This window comes from Salmo trutta, unplaced genomic scaffold (assembly GCF_901001165.1).
Source record: "Salmo trutta unplaced genomic scaffold, fSalTru1.1, whole genome shotgun sequence".
Lineage (NCBI taxonomy): Eukaryota > Metazoa > Chordata > Actinopteri > Salmoniformes > Salmonidae > Salmo > Salmo trutta.
Genome location: NW_021823456.1, coordinates 519,016 through 534,747, shown reverse-complemented (window position 1 = coordinate 534,747; position 15,732 = coordinate 519,016). Strand labels below are relative to the sequence as shown.

The 15,732-nt window shown below is 43.5% G+C and overlaps 1 protein-coding gene across 1 annotated transcript in view; it reads right to left on the bottom strand.

Annotated features, from left to right (window-relative positions):
* Positions 1–12,644, bottom strand: part of LOC115191047 (probable E3 ubiquitin-protein ligase makorin-1) — a 31,107-nt gene extending 18,463 nt beyond the window's left edge. Inside the window, exons 1-2 of the mRNA XM_029749053.1 lie at positions 12,540–12,644; positions 11,504–11,638 (exon numbers count right to left, since the gene is read on the bottom strand). Of these exons, the coding sequence (XP_029604913.1) occupies positions 11,504–11,638; positions 12,540–12,607 (203 nt within the window). The 5' untranslated portion in view covers positions 12,608–12,644. The remainder of the gene's footprint in view (positions 1–11,503; positions 11,639–12,539) is intronic.
* Between the last annotated feature and the right edge of the window lie 3,088 nt (positions 12,645–15,732).

Here is a 15,732-nt window from a genome sequence, read left to right as displayed (position 1 = left end):
TTTTCAGCTGTCAACATTAAAACAGAGTGTACAGACCACTGCTATGAAGGAAGTGTCAAGCTGGCAACATGAACAGCAAAGAATAATTCATTTAACAGATTTAAGGCATTTCTGTAGGCTGAATTTTACAGACGTCTTATCGAGTAATGAACTCTGACCTCTGGGGACTGGGTCTAGGTTTAGACTACAGCTGAATACCTCTGGGGACTGGGTCTAGGTTTAGACTACAGCTGAATTCCTCTGGGGACTGGGTCTAGGTTTAGACTACAGCTGAATACCTCTGGGGATTGGGTCTAGGTTTAGACTACAGCTGAATACCTCTGGGGACTGGGTCTAGGTTTAGACTACAGCTGAATACCTCTGGGGACTGGGTCTAGGTTTAGACTACAGCCGAATACCTCTGGGGACTGGGTCTAGGTTTAGACTACAGCTGAATACCTCTGGGGACTGGGTCTAGGTTTAGACTACAGCCGAATACCTCTGGGGACTGGGTCTAGGTTTAGACTACAGCCGAATACCTCTGGGGACTGGGTCTAGGTTTAGACTACAGCCGAATACCTCTGGGGACTGGGTCTAGGTTTAGACTACAGATGAATACCTCTGGGGACTGGGTCTAGGTTTAGACTACAGCTGAACCTCTGGGGACTGGGTCTAGGTTTAGACTACAGCTGAACCTCTGGGGATTGGGTCTAGGTTTAGACTATTTATTTAACTGTGGAATCACACCAACCAACAAGGGAGGTGGGCAGTCAAAGAGAACAGCAAAGACACACAAACCAACAAGGGAGGTAGGCAGTCAAAGAGAACAGCGAAGACACACCAACCAACAAGGGAGGTGGGCAGTCAAAGAGAACAGCGAAGACACACCAACCAACAAGGGAGGTGGGCAGTCAAAGAGAACAGCAAAGACACACCAACCAACAAGGGAGGTGGGCAGTCAAAGAGAACAGCAAAGACACACCAACCAACAAGGGAGGTGGACAGTCAAAGAGAACAGCGAAGACACACCAACCAACAAGGGAGGTAGGCAGTCAAAGAGAACAGCAAAGACACACCAACCAACAAGGGAGGTGGACAGTCAAAGAGAACAGCAAAGACACACCAACCAACAAGGGAGGTGGGCAGTCAAAGAGAACAGCGAAGACACACCAACCAACAAGGGAGGTAGGCAGTCAAAGAGAACAGCGAAGACACACCAACCAACAAGGGAGGTGGGCAGTCAAAGAGAACAGCAAAGACACACCAACCAACAAGGGAGGTGGGCAGTCAAAGAGAACAGCGAAGAGAGACACTTACGCAATTGCCATGCAGGCCGCAGTTCTCTCCATCCTGCCCTGGGGCTGCAGAAAGACCGACTGCATCCCAATTGGCACCCTATTCCCTTTATAGAGCAGTACTTTTGATCAGACCTATAGGCCTAGTAGTGCCACTATATAGGGAATAGGGCTCTGGTCTATAGTAGTGTACTATATAGGGAATAGGGCTCTGGTCTAAAGTAGTGTACTATATAGGGAATAGGGCTCTGGTCTATAGTAGTGTACTATATAGGGAATAGGGCTCTGGTCTAAAGTAGTGTACTATATAGGGAATAGGGTTCTGGTCTAAAGTAGTATACTATATAGGGAATAGGGCTCTGGTCTATAGTAGTGTACTATATAGGGAATAGGGCTCTGGTCTATAGTAGTGTACTATATAGGGAATAGGGCTCTGGTCTATAGTAGTGTACTATATAGGGAATAGGGCTCTGGTCTATAGTAGTGCACTATATAGGGAATAGGGCTCTGGTCTATAGTAGTGTACTATATAGGGAATAGGGCTCTGGTCTATAGTAGTGCACTATATAGGGAATAGGGCTCTGGTCTATAGTAGTGCACTATATAGGGAATAGGGCTCTGGTCTAAAGTAGTGCACTATATAGGGAATAGGGCTCTGGTCTATAGTAGTGCACTATATAGGGAATAGGGCTCTGGTCTATAGTAGTATACTATATAGGGAATAGGGCTCTGGTCTAAAGTAGTGCACTATATAGGGAATAGGGCTCTGGTCTATAGTAGTGCACTATATAGGGAATAGGGCTCTGGTCTAAAGTAGTGCACTATATAGGGAATAGGGCTCTGGTCTAAAGTAGTGCACTATATAGGGAATAGGATGCCATTTGGGACCCAGAGAGAGAACGCCACAATAGCTCCAGGACCCGGTAGTTCATCTACAATAAAGACCCCACAGAAGAGCCCTTTCTCTGGCTGCCCCTTCTCCTGTCTAACCCCCTCCCTTCTCCTGTCTAACCCCCTCGCTCCTCCTCTCCTTCCTCCACCCCCACTACTTCCACCCTTCTTCTTCTTCCTCCCTCCTCCACCTTCTTCCACCTCCCCCTCTTCTTCCACCCCCACCCTTCTTCATCCTCCCTCCTCTACCTCATCCTACTCCTCTAGCCCCCTTATGGAATAATGAGGGCTGATACATCATCATATGGACTGACCGGAGGAATGTCCCTTTACATACCAACAGCAGCAGCACAACGCTACACATGTTCAAGTCCTCTCAGTGGGCAGGCTAGTAGTCAAATAAATACTCTGTATGGGGGGAAAAGTAGAAGTTATTACCATATCCATCCAGACAGCTAAACCAAAACACATTCCCTTTAAGTCTAGTTACATAACAACAGCAGCTCCATGCTACACCGGTTCAGGTCTAAACCATCTCAGTGGGTCGGCTACAAGGCAAATGCTCACAGAGGCAGCAGCCTATGGACGGACTATGTAAATCCTTGTTATTGCCATACATCTAGGCTAGACGGCTAACAAAAGCAAATCGTGTGCATCCCAAATAGCAACCCTTATTCCCGATATTAGTGCACTATATTTGATCAGGGCCCTGGTCAAAAGTAGTGCACTAAATAGGGAAAAGGGTGCCTTTTGGGACTAAACGGACAGTTGACCCGGGGGTATGCTTAGCAGCGGTAACTATGGGATGGTAACTATGGGGACGCTGCTAAAAGCAGATAAATAGGGGAGACGCTGTCTGAATGAACTGGTTGAACTCATGTCTGGTTTACGACTCAACGAGAAGTCTACAAACAACTGTGGTGAGAATGAGTTCAGTGAGATTTCTTAGGATGTGATGCAGGCTAGGGCTCCCCCGCTGACGGCATAGCCTGCACCGTGCCTCCGGGATATCATTGATTTAGCCTATTGTTTTAAAAAAAACGCAAATACTAGTCCATTTAAAGATGTTCACTAGTACCCGTTAGCCCATACATCTCACGTCACATAACGATACATACGATTGCTCAAGTGAGTATCTCAACTCGGCACAGTTAAAATGTTCTCTCAGTGTGCCATTTCAGGGCGACCCGCATTTTTCCTTCTCACGACAAAGTGTCACATTTCCCAGCCTGTCATTTTCTTTTTAAAAACGGATAACACCATGAAAAGGCCTTGCTTGGGCAAACATTCCTAGGAGTAACAACATCACAGCATAGAAATGCAACCCAAGATTGTTTACACAGTAAGAGACATTGTAGGGAAGTTTGACTTTCCTCAGAACACAATGTAAATACGGGTGTTTGATTTGATGGGAGTGTTTGAGTTGTTGGGTAATTGTCATGTTGACCTATCTAGCCTAGGTCGGTTTGGGTACTCTTACCCACTCCTAACGGTCATTGTAACGCCAAACCATAGGAGTTGGCAAGACCGCACAAACATCTGGGACCAGGCTAATGTTTTACCTTTTAGTCATTTAGCAGAAGCTCTTATCTAGAGAGACTTACAGTTAAGAGCATTTATCTCCAGATAGCTAGGTGGGACGACCACATATCACAGTCAGTACATTCATCTCCAGATAGCTAGGTGGGACAACCACATATCACAGTCATAGTCAGAACATTCATCTCCAGATAGCTAGGTGGGACAACCACATATCACAGTCAGTACATTCATCTCCAGATAGCTAGGTGGGACAACCACATATCACAGTCAGTACATTCATCTCCAGATAGCTAGGTGGGACAACCACATATCACAGTCATAGTCAGTACATTCATCTCCAGATAGCTAGGTGGGACAACCACATATCAGTCAGTACATTCATCTCCAGATAGCTAGGTGGGACAACCACATATCAGTCAGTACATTCATCTCCAGATAGCTAGGTGGAACAACCACATATCACAGTCAGAACATTCATCTCCAGATAGCTAGGTGGGACAACCACGTATCACAGTCACAGTCAGTACATTCATCTCCAGATAGCTAGGTGGGACAACCACATATCACAGTCATAGTATGTACATTCATCTCCAGATAGCTAGGTGGAACAACCACATATCACAGTCAGTACATTCATCTCCAGATAGCTAGGTGGGACAACCACATATCACAGTCAGAACATTCATCTCCAGATAGCTAGGTGAGACAACCACATATCACAGTCACAGTCAGTACATTCATCTCCAGATAGCTAGGTGGAACAACCACATATCACAGTCAGAACATTCATCTCCAGATAGCTAGGTGGGACAACCACATATCACAGTCATAGTCAGTACATTCATCTCCAGATAGCTAGGTGGAACAACCACATATCAGTCAGTACATTAATATCCAGATAGCTAGGTGGGACAACCACATATCAGTCAGTACATTCATCTCCAGATAGCTAGGTGGGACAACCACATTTCACAGTCAGTACATTTATCTCCAGATAGCTAGGTGGGACAACCACATATCACAGTCATAGTCAGTACATTCATCTCCAGATAGCTAGGTGAGACAACCACATATCAGTCAGTACATTAATATCCAGATAGCTAGGTGGGACAACCACATATCAGTCAGTACATTCATCTCCAGATAGCTAGGTGGGACAACCACATATCACAGTCAGTACATTCATCTCCAGATAGCTAGGTGGGACAACCACATATCACAGTCATAGTCAGTACATTCATCTCCAGATAGCTAGGTGGGACAACCACATATCACAGTCAGTACATTTATCTCCAGATAGCTAGGTGGGACAACCACATATCACAGTCACAGTCAGTACATTCATCTCCAGATAGCTAGGTGGGACAACCACATATCACAGTCATAGTCAGTACATTCATCTCCAGATAGCTAGGTGGGACAACCACATATCACAGTCATAGTCAGTACATTCATCTCCAGATAGCTAGGTGGAACAACCACATATCACAGTCAGTACATTCATCTCCAGATAGCTAGGTGAGACAACCACATATCAGTCAGTACATTTATCTCCAGATAGCTAGGTGGGACAACCACATATCACAGTCATAGTCAGAACATTCATCTCCAGATAGCTAGGTGGAACAACCACATATCACAGTCAGTACATTCATCTCCAGATAGCTAGGTGGGACAACCACATATCACAGTCAGTACATTCATCTCCAGATAGCTAGGTGAGACAACCACATATCACAGTCACAGTCAGAACATTCATCTCCAGATAGCTAGGTGAGACAACCACATATCACAGTCAGTACATTTATCTCCAGATAGCTAGGTGGGACAACCACATATCACAGTCAGAACATTCATTAGAGGTCCACCGATTATGATTTTTCAACGCCGATACCGAATTATTGGAGAGAGAGAAAAGGCGATAACGATTCAATCGGCCGATTTATTTATTTATATATAATGACAATTACAACATTGAATTAACACTTATTTTAACTTAATATAATACATAAATAAAATCTATTTAGTCTCAAATAAATAATTAAAAATGGTCAATTGGTTTAAAACAGTGTTGGAGAAGTAAAAGTGCAATATGTGCCATGTAAAAAGCTAAACGTTTAAGTTCCTTGCTCAGAACATATGAAAGCTGGTGGTTCAATATTCCCAGTTCTTCAATATTCCCAGTTAAGAAGGTTTTAGGTTGTAGTTATTATAGGAATTATGACGCGTCGACTATTTCTCTCTATACCGTTTGTATTCCATATACCTTTGACTATTGGATGTTCTAATAAACAGCACTGTGATTCAAGCATTGCTAAGAGCTGCTGGCAAACGCAGTAAAGTTTAAATGAATGCTTACGAGCCTGCTGCTGCCTTCCACCACTCAGACTGCTCTATCAAATCATAGACTTCATTATAATATAACAAAACCCGAAATACGAGCCTTTGGTCATTAATATGGTCAAATCCGGAAACTATCATTTCGAAAACAAAACGTTTATTCCTTCAGTGAAATACGGAACCGTTCCGTATTTTATCAAACGGGTAACAACCCTAAGTCTAAATATTCCTGTTACATTGCACAACCGTCAATGTTATGTCATAATTACGTAAAATTCTGGCAAATTAGTTCGCAACGAGCCAGGCGGCCCAAACTGTTGCATATAACCTGACTCTGAATGCACTGAACGCTAGAGAAGTGACAATTTTTCCCTAGTTAATATTGCCTGCTAACAAAAACTTAAAACTTAACGGGAAGCATAGAAATAGCTCACATAGAACAGCTCTACCACTTTAGACTTGCTTCCAATGAGCATGACAGAGCTGTAACACACATTTCTATGTTAATTTGGGTTGGGTCGCCCAAAAAGTGACATATTGCAGCTTTGAATATTTAACCAAATAGCCGGACAATCTGCACTGACCCCGTTCACACAAATTGTGTGTATATAGTCATGTTATCATTACCATTGACTCTGTACTGTTACACCCCCCCATGTGTATATAGACAAGTTATCATTACCATTGACTCTGTACTGTTACCCCAATGTGTATATAGACAAGTTATCATTACCATTGACTATGTACTGTTACCCCCCCAATGTGTATATAGACAAGTTATCATTACCATTGACTATGTACTGCTACCCCCCCCAATGTGTATATAGACAAGTTATCATTACCATTGACTATGTACTGCTACCCCCCCAATGTGTATATAGACAAGTTATCATTACCATTGACTCTGTACTGTTACCCCCCCAATGTGTATATAGCCAAGTTATCATTTCTTATTTTATTTTATGATTTATACTTTTGGCTATTTTTCTTTCTCTCTACATTGTTGGGAAGGAACCGTAAGCAAGCATTTCACTTAGTCTACACCTGTTTGTATTTATTATGGATCCCCATTAGCGGCTACTAAAAAAGGCGGCAGCCAGACTTCCTGGGGACCAGCTAAATTAAGGCAGTTAAGACTTTTTTTAAAAACATTATTCACAGATTTCACAACGCATGTGACAAAAAAAATAGTGATTTATATGAAGGAGGTAACTCCATTGATCATTTATAACAGATTTATTGAACGTTAGACAATGTTTACGGTTGACAAGCTTGGTCAACGTGCCCGGCTCGGGATGCTAGCGATTCATTAGCTAGCTCTGTCAGTGAATTCAATGTTTTAAAAAGCTTTGGCACGACTGTCTGCATTCCAGTAACTAGCAGCAGGCTTGAAAAGAAACATTCAAATCATATCATTTGAAACCCAAATAAAACAACGTAGATTAGAAAGATGCGTATCATGTATGCTACAAATGGGAGGTTTAAAGACAGGTGCATATGCATATTAGCCAATACATACGGCATAGCCTACACATACAGCATACCATGCAATACAATCTCCTCTAAAAGAAAAACAGCTGTACAATGTGCTCTGAAATAAGATGACCAGAGATTGATTTCTACAACCAGATGAGTTCTCCAATAGCAGCTGCCCAATACCACAGTGGTGATGTATAATGTATTGGACTATAAGGTATAGAGAATGATGAACCAATACCATAGTGGTGATGTATAATGTATTGGTCTATACGGTATAGAGAATGATAAACCAATACCATAGTGGTGATGTATAATGTATTGGACTATAAGGTATAGAGAATGATGAACCAATACCATAGTGGTGATGTATAATGTATTGGACTATAAGGTATAGAGAATGATGAACCAATACCATAGTGGTGATGTATAATGTATTGGACTATAAGGTATAGAGAATGATGAACCAATACCATAGTGGTGATGTATAATGTATTGGTCTATACGGTATAGAGAATGATAAACCAATACCATAGTGGTGATGTATAATGTATTGGACTATAAGGTATAGAAAATGATAAAGAGACTGTAGGATTATAGAAAAAGCTGTTGGCGTATTAATGTTGGGAGTTTGAAATAATGTTCAGTGAATGTGAGTATATTTAGGTGGTTTAAATTATTATTAACTTTCCTACTTAATGTTTTAAAAAGTGGACTGTGCTAAAATCTTGCTAATCCAGTCATTATTCTACTAACTACGACGGTGAGAGGCATGTTTTAGATAACGTACGTGTCATGTATCTACCATCTTGGCGGCAGGTAGCCTAGTGATTAGAGCGTTGGGCTAGTAACCGAAAGGTTGCTAGTTCGAATCCCCGAGCTGACAAGGTACAAATCTGTCATTCTGCCTCTGAACAAGGCAGTTAACCCAATGTTCCTAGGCCGTCATTGAAAATAAGAATTTGTTGTTAAGTGACTTGCCTAGTAAAATAAAAAAGGTAAAACAAGTATATACACCATCACAAATAGTGATTCACCATTTATGAGTACAGAGACAAAATAGAAAATGTCTCAGGCAGTATTTGACGTATCTAAATAAAGTGTAACCTACTAATCCATGTCTAGATAGAGAAGTGGCCTGTTGTGGAACAATCTTACAATGTTACAGTCCAGAAATGACAGCTATACTATCTATGGCAAAAGCATTGGTCTCTGCTGGAGACAGTAGAACTGTCAACGCAGGCTTTCAGTATTCCCCCGACCTCTCTGTAGGAACATTCATGTACCCAGGCACCAATGGTGTATGGAAAGGATCCCACCCTGGTCACTGATGTAGATGACCGATTTTAGAGAGAGAGAGAGACAAGTGGCTTAGCAGAATGCAATCTAAAGCTTGTGTGGTCTAGACACGAGAACTCTACCATCTAGGGCTGAAGTTCCTGACGGGGGACAATACAACTCTACCATCTAGGGCTAAAGTTCCTGACGGGGGACAATACAACCCTACCATCTAGGGCTAAAGTTCCTGACGGGGGACAATACAACCCTACCATCTAGGGCTGAAGTTCCTGACGGGGGACAATACAACTCTACCATCTAGGGCTAAAGTTCCTGACGGGGGACAATACAACTCTACCATCTAGGGCTAAAGTTCCTGACGGGGGACAATACAACTCTACCATCTAGGGCTAAAGTTCCTGACGGGGGACAATACAACTCTACCATCTAGGGCTAAAGTTCCTGACGGGGGACAATACAACTCTACCATCTAGGGTTAAAGTTCCTGACGGGGGACAATACAACTCTACCATCTAAGGCTAAAGTTCCTGACGGGGGACAATAGACTTCTCATCACTATATGTTACAGTAGTACAATGATCTGTTTGTCACCTGTTAAACTGATTTTACATTGAATTGAATCTTTGATATGCTCAAACAAGCATGTGTAAATGTTGTTGGTGCTCTTCAACTCTAAAATGCACTAGATTGTATAAGACAAAACCTACAAAGACAAAGACAACAAATGCAAATGCATTTGTGGTTTCTCCTCATAGGTGAGTGAATAAGCCCATGCTTGGTGAATAGCAGTTGGTTGATCTCAGAGAGAAGGACACAGGAGAGCTGAATAGATCATGCGAGACAAAAGTGAAAGAAAATCATCACCACAAAGGAATGTAGTTTGTGAGCTAGAAAACGAACACCCTGACAGTCTGAGGCAGGGTGCTCTTCAATCATCCTACTATTGACAGGGATAATGTGGCATTTCTTATTTGTTAGTATGAATGAAATGAGTTAGTCCTGCCTTGATGACTGTATAAGATTTACACTACTTGTCCTATAGATTTTTGAAGTCTTAAATTACTTGGAATAAAGTGATAACTAAAAGGCTCCCTGTCCCAGATTGACCTGCTAGCTAGCGGTAAAGCTATCTGTTCCTGCTAGCTAGCAACATATCGACTTGTTGTAACTAGCAAGCTAGCTACATTACTACAGTTGATGCAATCTAAGTTGGGAGTCATTTTACAACTTGCATAGATGGTATCACATTCCTATAACTAAATAGATAAATAATTTTAAAAAGTATTTACCTGATAGCAGTTTGTCAAACGGTGGTCTCGCGAGCGGTCTCCAGCTGTACTACCTTAAGTACGGATTACGTGATTGGCAGACGTAGTACCATGGATAGTACACAAGTTCTGATTGGTTTACAGTTTAGTACTCCGCGGCATTTGCCTGTCCAGCTAGCGAACTTAAGTACTTTGAAATAATGTGCAAGAATTGACTTTGCCAAACAGAAATGTGTTCAGAATAAATAAATATACACAAAATGTAAAAACAAGCTCCTCCCTCCACAGTAGTGCTGAGTGGTTAACCAACATTACGGTTTATTATTATTATTATTAAAAAAAAAATTACGAATTGACCGACTGATTCAATTACTTGAATTCCATTTCATTCTGGTATTTGTGAGCCCAACACAGTTTCTCTAGAGAAATCAAATAATTTGAGAGAAATCAAGTTAGGAATGATGTAGGATGCTGGAAGTGGTAGTTTTCATTAAGCAAATATTCAACCTAGTTCAGCACAGAAACGTGGTAATAAACTACAATGACCGTAATTCATTGCGCCATTTTTTTTCCAGCTCAGAGAGTGATCAGAGAGGAAGAGGCGAAGCGAGAGGTTTTACTCTTGGCAAAATAAGCACAATGACTTTCTATGAGCTTATTTTGGACTTAAGCTTGTCACCTGCCTTCCTGCTTTTGTGACAATGACTGCCATTGTTAGGGTCTGAGACATGAGCATCTCATCATTGTTTACAGATCTCTGGACGGATACACTTTTTACACCTACTACGTTGGGTTAGATACACTCAGACCACATGAGAGAGAAACTTACACAACGACAAGAGGGACAGAGACAGTTTGTGAAAGTATACCTCATCTACTATGAAGAACTAGTAAAATGATTGTATGGCTGCAGAGCTGTCTGACATAGGCAGGCTAGCTAAATAGGATGACTACAGACAGTACAGTATGGGCAGGACATAAAGTTAGATGGCCTGGCTGGCTGGTTGCTACTGCCTGGCTGCTACTGCCTGAACAGAGATGAGATGATTAGGCTACTTTAAGGAGTGAAAAATAAGTCACCAAATTAAACCCAAGTAAAATACAAAATTGAAATATTCATAATTTCATTGTTGTCTACTAAATGTGGAACTTAAAGACAATGGAATGTTTTTAATGTTTTGGCAATTGAATGTTCGCTATTTTTGGCTTTGGAATTTCCATTAAAAAGCTTTAAAATAATTGTAACGCCATTATTTCAATGTATTTACTGTAAATAGCTGAACCGACCTCAAAAAGCACCAAATCGCTCAGCACGACTTGGCAGAGCTCTATTAATCTCATAAAGTAAAGCAGATAGCTTGCTATGGCCCACCACCTACAAGACACATATTAAACAGTTGAAATAAGCTTTACCTGCACCGGTCCCCAAACACACAGTTTCCTTTCTGAAAGAACTTGCAAATCATAGCTGCAGCTGGTTGGCTGGTGTTAAGATCATGGGAATATCGACAGTTGGTGCCTTCTTTGCAAAGCCCATGCATGAAATACCTGCGAATAACCAAAAAAACTAAAGTCACACAGATGATTTGAAATCTGCTCTGTTGAAATACCTGCAAATGGAAAGACAAAATGAAAAATGTCTGCTAAAGTTATTTCACATCGATTACAAACAAACAAACAAACAATGATGCTCGTTGTAAAACGTTACTGTGGGAATATGAAGGATAGTAACAATTCTTCCTGTTATCAACATTTTATTTTGTATCACTTGCGACAAATAAGATCTAATGATACAAATATCTCAGGAGCTTTGACTCAATATTCCACTACAACTAATATCCATCGGAATTCAAAGACCCGTGGATATCTAGTAAACAAACTAGCAATATTACCAAACTGGCGCTGACGTTTATGACCGATTTCAGAGTGTAATTAACTAGCTAACATTAACTAACAGAGTAAACACTCCCTGGTTTATATCATTCTAGCTAGTTAGCTGGATGTCTCTACCGCATTTAAGCTTTGGTCGAGGAATGAGAGCTCTGCGAAATATCCAACCATATTACAACCCCCGGAATCATTTCAGTGTTCAGCTGATGAATTTTACCCAACCAATATCTAACAATTTGATGATTTTAATGATATGAATTCAGTGTGTGTTTTGCCGCTGGTTGTCCGTGCGTTTTCCTTTCGTGTTGCCATTGCGGATGTTACTGTCTTTACTCTGAATCGTATGGAGAATAGCTCTCTAGCTAATGGCTCAACCGCAGGACGAATCCGTTTACCATCGGCTGGCTGGATCACAACAAACACAGCTGGGCTTGCTACGGGAACACAAAAGACGGCGTTGGAAGTCTCTTAACAAACGGCCAAACCCCGGCGTTTTGGTTACAAACCATGGACAACATCAATATAGTTGTGCTAAATTGATCCCCGGGTCTTGTCCTACCTGCAGGTGACGTGTTTGGTCCAGGCTCCTGTTATTGCTGGAGCCGCTGTAGCTGCTGCCTCCGCCATTGCTGTTATGTTGAGGTTGAAGCCCAGTACCCGGATCTTCCGGAAAGTCGAGCTCCGAATCGGGAATCTTCGGAAAAATCGACGCTGCTGCTGTTTCTGCTGTTTCTGTGCTTGTGACCTGTAATGAAGCCCATGCACCGACCTACCGCCAGAGGGCACGCCAGAGCAGCAGGATATTTCAGACAAATCAATCAAATAATCTGAACACAGATAGAACAATGAGACAGATATTTTACCCGATGTATAAATGTGAAGCATCCGGTTGGGTCAAATATGGTGATGAGAGGACGCCCAGTGGACAGCAGTGGAGAAGATCGAGGGCGAGATTATGCACATTTTCTCATCTATGAATAATTTAATCTCAATACAGTTTTCTGTTACCAAAACTAGAATTTGTTACGAACAGAGTGGACCAAATTTTGTTGATTTTACCTTTTGCCAAAGTTGTAAAAAATGTTGTTGTTTAGGAGCGCGCTTCACAGAGTAGGCGTTCCCTAACGGAAATATGCAAATAATGTTAAAATGCACCAATAGGATCGAGCTTGCTTGGATCTGCTCCCTGCGTGCTTGTTCCGCCCACTCTGACTAATTTATTCCCGTCGGAAACGACAGTCTGGTATATCTTGGGTCAGTTGTAAAAATCTTTGATTTACATTATGAGGTCATAATAAACTGACAGAACAGATATGCTGTTATGCAAATGCAACATCACATCCTGAGGTGTGCAGCGGTCTAAGGCACTGCATCGTAGTGCTAGAGGCGTCACTACAGACCTTGGTTCGATCCCGGGCTGTATCACAACCAGCTGTGATCGTGAGTCCCATAGGGTGACGACAATTGGCCTAGCGTCGTCCGGGTAAGTGGCCGGGGTATTTCGTCATTGTAAATAAGAATTTGTTCTTAACTGATTTGTCTAGTTAAATAAAAACATTTTTTTTTTTTACATCGATTGCGTAATCACCCATCGTTATCAGAATTTATACAAAGTCATTTAAGAAGTAGACAATTCATTATGATGTAGTTGTAACACTATCTATGTGTTCAGAGAACTAAACGAAGCTCAAATCAACTACTCTGAATGAAAGAACAGGCACAAATGCATAGATTCTCATAGCTACAGATTCCAACACCAGATAATGTGAGTTAACCACATTTCTGCCGCCAGGCTACCTGCCGCCAGGCTACCTGCCGCCAGGCTACCTGCCCTACCTGCCGCCAGGCTACCTGCCGCCAGGCTCCCTGCCGCCAGGCTACCTGCCCTACCTGCCGCCAGGCTACCTGCCGCCAGGCTACCTGCCCTACCTGCCGCCAGGCTACCTGCCGCTAGGCTACCTGCCCTACCTGCCGCCAGGCTACCTGCCGCTAGGCTACCTGCCCTACCTGCCGCCAGACTACCTGCCGCTAGGCTACCTGCCCTACCTGCCGCCAGGCTACCTGCCGCTAAGCTACCTGCCGCTAAGCTACCTGCCGCTAAGCTACCTGCCCTACCTGCCGCCAGACTACCTGCCGCTAGGCTACCTGCCCTACCTGCCGCCAGACTACCTGCCGCTAGGCTACCTGCCGCCAGGCTACCTGCCGCCAGGCTACCTGCCGTAAGGCTACCTGCCGCTAGGCTACCTGCCGCTAGGCTACCTGCCGCCAGGCTACCTGCCGCTAGGCTACCTGCCGCCAGGCTACCTGCCGCTAGGCTACCGCTAGGCTACCTGCCACTAGGCTACCTGCCGCTAGGCTACCCTGCCACTAGGCTACCTGCTACCTGCCACTAGACTACCTGCCACTAGGCTACCTTCTACCTGCCACTAGGCTACCTGCCACTAGGCTACCTGCTACCTGCCACTAGACTACCTGCCACTAGGCTACCTGCCACTAGACTACCTGCCACTAGGCTACCTGCCACTAGGCTACCTGCCACTAGACTACCTACTACCTGCCACTAGGCTACCTGCTACCTGCCACTAGGCTACCCTGCCACTAGGCTACCTTCTACCTGCCACTAGACTACCTGCCACTAGACTACCTTCTACCTGCCACTAGACTACCTGCCGCTAGACTACCTGCCACTAGACTACCTGCCACTAGACTACCTGCCGCTAGACTACCTGCCACTAGACTACCTGCCACTAGGCTACCTGCTACCTGCCACTAGGCTACCTGCCACTAGACTACCTGCCACTAGACTACCTGCTACCTGCCACTAGGCTACCTGCTACCTGCCACTAGGCTACCTGCCACTAGGCTACCTGCCACTAGACTACCTGCCACTAGACTACCTGCTACCTGCCACTAGGCTACCTGCTACCTGCCGCCAGGCTACCTGCCGCTAGGCTACCTGCCGCTAGGCTACCTGCCGCCAGGCTACCTGCCGCCAGGCTACCTGCCACTAGGCTACCTGCCACTAGGCTACCTGCCACTAGACTACCTGCCACTAGGCTACCCCTGCCACTAGGCTACCTGCCACTAGGCTACCTGCCACTAGGCTACCTGCCACTAGGCTACCTAGTGGTTATACTGGGCGTTATAAGGTAGGTGCTGTTTGATGTAGCACAAAGAATTGTCAACCAACCTCAGCGATACCGTCTTTGTCCTTGATTTGTGGAAACAAGAGTCTCATAAAATGTCCACGTCCAGTTGCAGGGGGTTCGTTTGAATTCTGAAAAAAAGAGCTCAGTTAATTAAAATAAATATTTGTTTTGCTCCATGAAGCAATGGAACAATGTGTAGGTCATCTGGTCTATTTCAAGGCTTCTCTCATTGATTCAGACAGGTGGGTTTCCACCCCGAAGTGTCGCATGTCATGATGACATTGTTGTTGTTGCTAACTCACATTTTACCTGCTGTTACAATCTGTTGATAGTATTCCTGCTGGGTCGGTCTAGACATCCCTAAACTGGAAATCCTATTGACTTCCTCCCAAAGGAGTTATTGATTTTTACAGGTCTGTGTGTGGCGCTGCTGGGGGGCAGATCCTTCCATTTCTATCACTTTCCAATCCTCTGCTACATCAACGCTTCAACTCATGTGAACTTTATAGTATGTAGTCAATCAAATCAAAGTTTATGGGTCCCGTACCCTGATTTGCAGATGTTATCGCAGGTGAAATGCAGCAGTGCAGTAATATCTAGCAA